This window comes from Nothoprocta perdicaria, unplaced genomic scaffold, assembly GCF_003342845.1.
Source record: "Nothoprocta perdicaria isolate Ctin4 unplaced genomic scaffold, notPer1 scaffold_154, whole genome shotgun sequence".
Lineage (NCBI taxonomy): Eukaryota > Metazoa > Chordata > Aves > Tinamiformes > Tinamidae > Nothoprocta > Nothoprocta perdicaria.
Window position 1 is genome coordinate 878,204 of NW_020454694.1, and position 9,950 is coordinate 888,153.

Below are 9,950 nucleotides of genomic sequence, written 5' to 3' on the forward strand. Positions count from 1 at the left end.
AGTAAAAGTAAAGTAAAAGTAAAGTAAAAGTAAAGTAAAAGTAAAGTAAAAGTAAAGTAAAAGTAAAGTAAAAGTAAAGTAAAAGTAAAGTAAAAATCTCTCACTAAGATAAATACTGGAAATTGATGCTCTAACATAGTTCAATTCCCTGCCAGGAAGCAGCTTTAAAAGAATTTCCCAGCACAACACCATAATAAAGTCAGAAGACACAAATAAAAACAAAACAATACAACAACAACAGAAAAATCTCTCAACTAAAATACAAGGTTTTAGTTCAAAATTAAAAAGGAAAAGGAAAATAAAAAGAATAAAGGGCTTGGTACAGGTTTTAATGAAGGAAGGTCCGTATTCTTTTGTTTCCTTTTTATTTCTAAATATTAAGCCAGTATTTAGGCCTTGTTAAGTAAATTACACTTCTGTAAAGACATACTCATGTTCCTGTCCATCAAAAGCCAAACAGAAATATAATACTGGCATGAAAAATTCCCTTGAAAATTTATTTCTACCCCCTTATGAAACATGTCACTTAAGTTCTTTTTCTTGTCGTAATTTCGCAAGTCCAAAGATTAAATCCCACATTTTGGACTTTATTAAAAAAGACCAAGAGGCTAAGCGAGACAGAAATAAAAGCCATGTAAGATTCCATAATGCTGATTTATGTTGGGGAAATAGGAAGAAAGGGGAGGTCTGAGATCACCCCAGCAGTATATAAAGCACAAAGGCCAGACCATAGCGCGCTCTGCACCGTCATCCCTCTTTCCGAGAGGGATTATTACCTTAAGCAGAGGGACATTGCTTGCAGATCTGCACTGAGTGCCAAGTTCCCATAATTGTATTTCTCCAGCATCAAGTAAAAGCCCCATTAGTCCTCAACAAGCTACAAACAGTGCATCATTTATGAGCATCATCACCAGCTTGTCTTTGAAAACATTTGCTTGTGAATTTTGAGATTCTGGATTAGCTATTTTGAACTGAAAGCTGTGGAAAAAAAACTCCATCTCAAGGACCTGTTTGGACCAGGCCTAGTCTATACTGCATTTTTAGGCTTAGAACATGCCCTAGAGCTTTCAAAATAAGCCTTACATTGTTTAGAAATCTGCTCCTTAAAAAGTTGCCTAATATAAAGAAAATACATCTGTCACACACAGAGATAGGGGCATAATTCCACACTCACTTGAAAAGAACTGCAACAACTTAAAACACTGCTGTCAGCTGAGACATTATGCCTGATCATAACACTGGGTGCTTAATATTTAATTTTACAGCAGCAAAAAGTATGCTTCATTGGGCCACGTATGCCTGAGCTAACCACGCACATTTGCCACAGATGTATCAAAGAACCTTGCAAGAATCCCAGGCCATACACTGCCCAGAAGGCCAGGGGCAGGAGAGCTCTGGAAAACACAGTGGCATTGTTAACTGAACACACAGATGCTGAATCTCACGTAAAAGGCAGTTTGTGAAAATGCGACTCATTCAAATGACAAGAATAATTATTAAAAACAAAAGTTTTCAGCCATCTAACACCTTTCTACTCTTTCAAATACTTTTTTACTTTCTTCTACAAATGCTAATTCAAAAGTCAAGAGAGAGACTTTCAGCCTACATGCAACTTATGTACAAGCACCCTTCTTTATAGAACAGCACAAAACCAAACCTATGGCAATGCGTAARTTTTCCCACAGAAGTGTGTACTCCTGAAGTCACATCCAAGTTGGGAGAGGAATTTGCTCTATATGTGAAGCCAACCAAGTAACAATATTCAGAACTAATACTTCTTTAAAATAAAATACGGTTACAACAACACAGAAATGAGCTCACTGAACAGCCTATGTCTGCCAAAATAACAGACATTAACCCTGAAAAATACCAGCACAAAATACACTCCCCAAATCCTTCAACAGATCTCTCTTGAATATACGTGCGTGTGCTCGTGTTTACACATGCACATATCACTTAATTGTTTACTTGACATTTATTTGCCCCAAACTTACTTTATCTCCAGTTAAGTACTTTTTAACACAGTAAATAGGAGTATAACAAAACAATAGTTGCTGAAAACCACAAAATTCCATGGCAAACAGGACCTAAACCAAACAAAATTAAACAAACAAAGTTTTYGTGCCCAAGTCTTGAGGGGTTAGGGGATATACAAATGTAAAGAGCCATATCCAATTCTCCCAACCAAAAGCATTTGTGATAACTTCTGGAGATACACAGCACTAAAAAGTCACTATCTCAGATAAATCTTTTGCAATGCTTCTTTCTTCTTGCATCCAAAACTCTGCCTCTTTCACCAGCACCCCGGCCATGTTTAGCTGCCAACTGCTTTCCATGAGTCCCGTGAACAGCAAGTATTCTGCACTGCTGCACTACCATGGTTCACGTAGGTTTGCAATGCGACACAGAACACACTTCAGGACATTTATAAAACTACTTCTGAAACATGTACATATTTCAATATGCATATGTGAGGGGGGGGGGGGRAGGAAAAACAACCAATTTGCCTATAAACCTAAGTATCAATAGGATTAGTTGGCTTTAGAACTGAGTTCTGTTGTCATAAAACTATGTTTTTTCTTTCCTATGGATGSCAACAAAAGAAACCAGGAGCACAATTAGATTATCTGAGAAGAAGCCTGAAATAATTACATAGCACTARGCCTAGCTATTGAATGAAATCAGAAAGAACAAAAATGAAGACATTAACTACAAAACATATATGGGAAGCAGATTAAAGAAATTGATAAGGGATAAAAGCTCTAAGAGCAAGTAATTTGTTCCAAAACCAAAATTCTGTATTCCTTCTCCCTCTTCCCCATTTTTGGGGCAACAAAAAATAGTTTTGTTTTTGTAAATAAAGAATTTTTGTTCTCATTTTAGGATGCAATGCTTTTTCTTTATAATTCTTTTGCCTATATATAAACATATTTTTATATTTCCTAAAACAGACTATTCATTTTTCTCTGCTTCGTTCATGCAATGCTCTTATCCATGGTACAAAAGCCTCCTCCAAGACATCAGTGTTAAAGTATCTCAAAAAGTTCCTCCTCCTCTCCATGCAACATTTTACTATACTTCATTTGTTAACATACCAATTGTATCATCAGATTATTATGAAGAGTAAATGACTATTAATAACCTCACTTATATTCTCAAGCACAGAATGAAATAACAACTCAAGAGCACTACAGCTTACTATCTTGATACTTGACAGTATAAAATATATATAGATGGAAACAAAGAATAACCTTGTTAAACACAGATTTTCAGGAATACAGGTCTCACTTAACATAAATGTTATTTCTTGCCACACTGTTCTGCCAGCTTCTCAGTCCCCTTCCCGCCCTCCYCACACACACTTTTAACATAAAAAAGCAAATCAGAACAAACATGCATTATCTTCTCCTGTTTGTAGATTTGAAAACCTCCTTTCCTCTTAACTGCTTTAAGAGTGAACTGAATCCTAAGCGCTGGTGGCCAGCGTTCCTGAGCAAACCGCATTACGTGCAGAACACCCCAGGCTCTGCAGACAAAACTGAACACAAAAGAATTCATCCGAATAAGAATAGAATAATAAGAAACTGAATAAAAGGAAGTTAAAACATAGGCTATGACCCAATACTACCACTGACTCCCAGCAAATGCTGCAACACTTTGCAAGCACTGCCATCTTGCAGTGCATCGCAAGGTCATAGCATATTTGAAAAGGCAGACCTAAATTTAATCAATTGGCTTTCCCACAGATCCTCCAAGACATTTATAATCACCCAGTAACTGAAACCACCTTGACAAGACATTCTAGTTCAGAACCATAGTATAGTTTTTCCATGATGCACTAGCAGACAAACATACAATTCACTCCTTTAATCCACAACAGTAAGTGTTCGCTCACTGGATACTGTGGTTATTTTCTCTACTTCCTAGCTCAGGGCTCTAAACTAAGCAGCTGTGCAAGAACCCACCCATTTGGTTAGCATGCTTTCTGTACAACGACTATGTAACTAGTCTCACAGACTCAAAACACAAATCGTTACAGGGTTATCTAATACACGTACTGYAATAATACTGAAAAGTGCTAAACTTTCATTTTTCTCTTAAATCTGCTTTATAGCGCTGCATTCTCCACTGAGAACTSTGCCTACAAAAAGATCAACCAGCAAGAATGGAAGTCAACTCAAATTCTGCTTTCTAAATATATTAACATTTTCATTTTTAAACCAAGTGTATTCCCACAATAAGGAAAGGAAAAGAGGAAGGGGAAAGGCATGTTACAGTGATTGGGCAAAAGGCAAAGTTCATTATCAACTAGGAAAACAAATCTCAATAAATTCAGAAAATGTGCTACTGGAAGAGCTTAAATATACACTGGATTTATTTTTCAACAATGAAAATGTACATTTTCACATTTAAAATTTTGCAAAATAGAGTTTTACTAAGCAAGAATAAAGAGTTCTATAAAAAAGCCTCTTTTCATCACAGAAAAGGTCTCAAAAAATCTCTCCAACTCCTTCAAATCCAAAAGCAGAATTATTGGTCTCATCTCTTTTTTATCAGCAGATGAGGCCATGGCTTCTCCCACGAAGTCAGCATTTATTACTTGAATGCATATTTTACCATTTTCCTGATGCTTGCTCCAGTYTCTCAAGGGGTATGTCATTCCCAAAGCTACACTGCTGTGGGCCAACTGCTGCTGCAGCACAAGATGGCTCTGTAGTAAGAAATACTTACTAAGCAAGAACCAGTAAGAAATTAAATCTCTTATTTTTYCTAGGAACATTTACGCATACGCTAGTACTATGCTAAGGGTGCTCTGCCTACTTACTTTTATGCAGCCATGTGGGTAGGTGTATCCCACTTTAGCAAAGTGTGATTACTTGTATATACAGCTAACCAAATTAAACGTGCGATCACAGAGCATATGACCCGCCTGAATTTATGAGAAACATCTCTTTCTGCCTACAATTTAATTTCAAGTTGGTTGCCAAAGTAAGACTCTGCCTGCTTGTTTCACCAGTGATGCCGAGATAGACATCTATATTTCTAGATGTGTGTGCATGCATATGTATCAATATATATTTTAAGTGTCGTGAGCTTTTAAAAAATCCAGTCAGTTTATGGGTAGAGGAGTAAATACCTCCTGCTTTTGTGGTATTTTTGGTATCACAGAAGAATTTCCATTCTGAAAATGTACATTTGCTACTTCAGAACAACCGTGTAACCACTCACAAGAAAACACAAGGCATACTGTTCATTACAGGCAGCACAGTCAGTTCTCATTCATAAAGTAATATTTAAACTGATTCTTACAACACAGGATTATAATTCCACCAGTGGCCAAGGGAAAAGCTTCGTCTAATGCATAGGAACAGTGTACACAATGGGTTTTAACAAGAAAAGAAAGAGACAGAGCTAGCAGAAAGGCAAAGGCAAGTAGTTGGCCATTCAAGGATAACCTTCCAAGCACAAAACACATCTAGTGCCTTTGCTTCCATCCAGGAGCTATCGCCAGGCAACACTATCGGAGGTCACTAACTAGAGGCTCTATCGTGATCCAGGTGGCTAATCAGAGGCTCTATCTAACTCGCATTGGTTTTGCTCTGCTACTGCTGCTTAAGAAGAACAAAACACAGATTCAAAGGAGCGAAGCTGACTTCACTTGTTTCTCTTCTAGTGTTTACTAGAAGCTTCTCACTGAGCTTCAGAGACCTAAAGGAAAAGGTAGGGATTCTAGATACATGTTTTTTGCCAAGCTCACGGGAACCCCTTCATTCTCATTAGCTACAACCCAAAATAACTAGATAATTAATCTGTAATTCTTGCAGATTCATACACAAAACAGAAAATGAGAACAACAGTCAGCCTTGCAGCCAGCAGCATACACAGCTCCGTCCGGACGCCATTATACCTGGATACAAGCCCAGAATTAAGTCTTTAAATCACCAGCTCAAGAAGACAGGTGCTGCAAGAAGCTGTTGCCCTTGTGAAACCATGACGTTCTGTCGGGTCTATGGTTGCAATATCACCACCCAAACTGCACAGCCAGAATCCACAGATTTGATGGGATGCTGCCACCAAGTCAAGCACCAAACGAGCAATTACAACACAGCTTTGAATAACAACCACACAATAACCTTCCATTTTAAGGTTATTTCCCCCTAAACACCACCAAAGGGAAAAAAAAGAAGGTATAATAGCCACATGGGTGTGAGTAAAAAGAAAAAAAATAAAAAAAGGCAAACATTAGGAATAACATTCACCTTCACTTTCTTTTTCTGTAAAAAAAGAAAAGGATGCAGGATGGTCAGGACAAAGATAAAAATCCCTTATTCATTTCCAGAATTAACCACACATTAGGACAGACTGACCTTGATTTCTACAGCAACCTCTTCTTTCCCTCAGCCAYGCCAATTCCTCTCCAGTAACCTGACAATCTGCATTCGTTAACAGAATAATTTATCTGTATCCAGTAGGAGACTGGATGCAAATTTGAGTTTAACTGGAGGAAGGAAGAAGTGAGGTCACAACACTAACTCCTAGAAGCGGATTTGCAACTCACGAAAGGTTTAGAAAGGATTTTTAAAAAAAGCTTCAAATCACAGCCCCACTACGGACAGGAAAGAAAACACTTCCTGCACTTTGTTCTGTAGTTATCCACTACAGAATCCTCTGCACCTTCTAGTGCAAGACGATTACCACTATTACCCACCATTTAGGATAGGATCCTAGATTAACTGGACCACAGCCTAACTAACGTGGCTATTCTTAAGTGCAAACCTCACATTATCGCTTTGCTTGTCATCATGAGCAGGCCTATTCCAAGACAAAAGGTTTTACAGAAAACATGCTGGAAATCAGGCTGTTTTGTCAAAACATTCCCATAACATTCCTGCTATTTTACTACTCAAATCATCTCGAAAAAAGAGGACCGTTGGCTGCTTAYATCAGGCTCTCATGGAAAAACAATAACAAAATTGCTCTTTTTTTCAGACAACTTGCAGTATTTTCTGCTTGAAGCACTCCATTGTCTACAAACTTATTCTATACAACTGTACCTCAAAACGATCACCATTTCTCGCAAAGGCACCTTTGTTCTCTCCCTCTGAACAAAGTAGGCCGCAGTTTTGTTACTTCTCTCTCTTTGAGGAGCATTTGCCGCACACCCAACGCTGCAGATTTGACTGACAGACAGCGAGACACAGAAACGGCTCCAGCCCTCCCACTGGATGCCATTTGTGGTGTCACACAGTGCAACTGATGCAAAATTAGAAACACCAGACAACAGTTCTCATACAACCTACCAGGTAATGACTTTTAAATCTATTCCTGCCAATGGAATGACAAAGCACCTTAAAAATTTAACATTCAAGTTCACAGGTGAATTTCAGTTTACAAGTAAGCCTGTAAACAATGTGGCAACAGTCAGATTACAGCAGGGAAAAGAGAAATCYCGCATTATAAACACAAAGTGACCATATATATAAAAAAATAAGAAATCTAAGTTAAAATATTTTCAAGTGTTTTCACATTTTCAAGCGTTTTAATTCTGCACCACTGTTTGTGTCAGTTATAGGGATACAGTCCACATTGTTTACTCTGTATAAACCCTAAAAATGTCACGGTAGTGCTGACCTTTACATTCTGACTTCCCATTAACAGTAACAAAGCTATTTGCAAACACATGTCAAATGTAACACGTACAATACATGCTATCATGATACTCTTTACTGGAAGAGAGCTTGAATATGCTTTTCTAGGTTGTGTAAAGTAGGTAAATGTGCAAATTTAACAAAAAACTTGACAAGAGCTCCTTTTCCACGCAAAATAGAAAATTTAGATATTTCTATAAACCTCCAAAGAACAAGAAACACTAGTACCATGAATTGTCTCTCAATTTCATTCCTCTTTAGGTTAGAGGGGAATTAAAGCAAGTACCGAAGTATTCAACAGACACCTTCTTCCAGAAGGTATGTAAAAATGTACCTGGCAATCTCCACACTTTATAAACAAAGAACAACATGGTCCCTTCAAAGGCCTTAGCCTCCCAGGGTTGCTTTCCATTCCTGGTAACACGCTTGCCTGGAAACATTCTCATGCTCTTTAATGCTTTTAAAAACATTTTTTCAAGCTTCAGGGTCTCTGAGGCAGAGGAATAGCTGCAAAAGAGCCTCATRTCTTCCCTTGTCCCCAGACAAGGCAGGAAGACCTCTGAATGTGTCCCTGACCTCTTCCCTCCCTCCCTCCCTCCCCGCCACCGCCACCCCAGGCCTCTGGCAGCAAGAGGGAGGGCTACACGGGAGCTGCTCCATGGGAGCCTCTCCTCTAAGTGGACCAGGAAGGCGGCCGAGGATCCCACCCCACACCCTCCCCCGGGGCTCCCCGCGGCACTCACCGGATGACGGGGCTGTAGGGGCTCCGCGAGCGCCGCCAGCTGCTGTAGGGGCTGGGCGACACGTCCCCGCCGCGCTCGTAGCTGCTGTGCCGGCTGTAGCTGGGCGAGCGGCGGCGGCTGTAGGGGCTGAGGGGCGAGCGGCCGCCCACGGGGCTCAGCGACTTGCGGCTCCGCTGGCTCTGCGAGGAGCGGTGCAGCGGGGGGCTGTCGTCGCGGCCRGGGCTGGGCGAGGAGCGCTGCCGCCGGTACGCCTTGGGCTCGGGCTTCTCATCGCGGTAGGCCTTCGGCGGCTCCTTGTAGGCCGAGGGCGGCTCCTTGGCCGCTTTCGTCCGGCTGCGGTGCGCTTTGCTCTCCCGCTCTTTCCTGCCGCTGCTGGGGGAGGAGAGGGAGCCCTTCCTGCGGCCCTCACTGCTGCTGCTCTTGAGTCCCTCACGGTCCTGGCCCCCGCTGTGGTTGTGGCGGCTGCGCGACTTGGAGGACGAGGAGGCCTCGGCCGCCCCCCTGCCCGCCGGCCCGTCGTGCGCCGCCGGCTTCTCCTCGCCGCGCCGGCGGTGCTCGCGGTGCCGCTCCTTGGAGCGGCGGCTGCCGCCGCGGTGCTCGCGCCGGGAGCGGCTGCCGCGCTCCGAGTCGCCCCGCTGCTGCTGGCTCCCGCCGCCGCCCGAGGAGGAGGCYGGGCTGCCGCCGCCGCTGCCCGCGCCGCCGGTGCCGGCCGCGCCGCTGCCCACCAGCCCCTCGGACTGGGAGCTCACGTCGTCGTACTCCTCCACGAGGGTGCTGAGCCCCCCGCCTGCGCGCCGCTTCTCGGCCTCCTGGGTCGCGCCGCCGCCGCCGCCGCCCCCGCGGCCCCGCCGCCGCTTGTGGCGGGAGCCCGAGCGCCGCTTGCCCCGCGGCCGCTTCCGCTCCCCCCCGTCCCCGCAGCACGAGGAGGCGCCGGTGGCCGCCAGGAAGAGCAGGGACTGCGGCGGCAGCGGCGGCTGCAGGAGCGGCGGCTGCAGGAGGGGCGGCTGCAGGAGCGGGAAGAGCAGCGGGTGAGGGGCCGGCGGCGGCGGCTGCGGCTGGGCCGCGAAGCGCTTCCGCCGCCGGTGGTGCAGCCGCTTCTTGTCGGCCGCCGCCGCCGCCGCCTCCACGGCCGAGCTGCTGCTGCTCCCGCCGCCGCTCGCCCAGCCCCGGCTGCCCCCGCTCCCGCCCGCCGCCGCCTCCGACGTGCTCGGCATGGGGCTCGCTCAAGGCCGAGGACGCGGCCTAGGGGGTTCCGCCGCCGCCGCCGCCCTCAGGGCGCCGCGGGCGCCATGGAGACGCGGCGCGGGGCCTCGCTCGCTCCCCCTCGCTCCCTCCGCGCCGCCTCACATGGGGCCGCGCGCGGCCTCCCGCGACACGGAGGAGGCGCCTGCGGGCCGCGGCGCCCGCTCACTCCATGCCGGGCCGCGCCGCGCCGCGCGATGAAGCGATGGGAGCCGGGCCGCGCCGCCGCCTCCTCCTCCCTCCGCAGCCGGGGCTGAGGCCGTGCCCGGCCGCCCGCTGCCCTTACCCTGCGCGGCGGGGCCCCGCGGCCCGGTCC

At 45.0% G+C, this 9,950-nt stretch overlaps 1 protein-coding gene across 1 annotated transcript in view; it reads right to left on the reverse strand.

Annotated features, from left to right (window-relative positions):
* The window catches only part of CDK13 (cyclin dependent kinase 13), a 46,847-nt gene extending 37,241 nt beyond the window's left edge, over positions 1 to 9,606 (reverse strand). Inside the window, 1 exon segment of the mRNA XM_026034976.1 lies at positions 8,393 to 9,606. Within this exon segment, the coding sequence (XP_025890761.1) occupies positions 8,393 to 9,606 (1,214 nt within the window).
* Between the last annotated feature and the right edge of the window lie 344 nt (positions 9,607 to 9,950).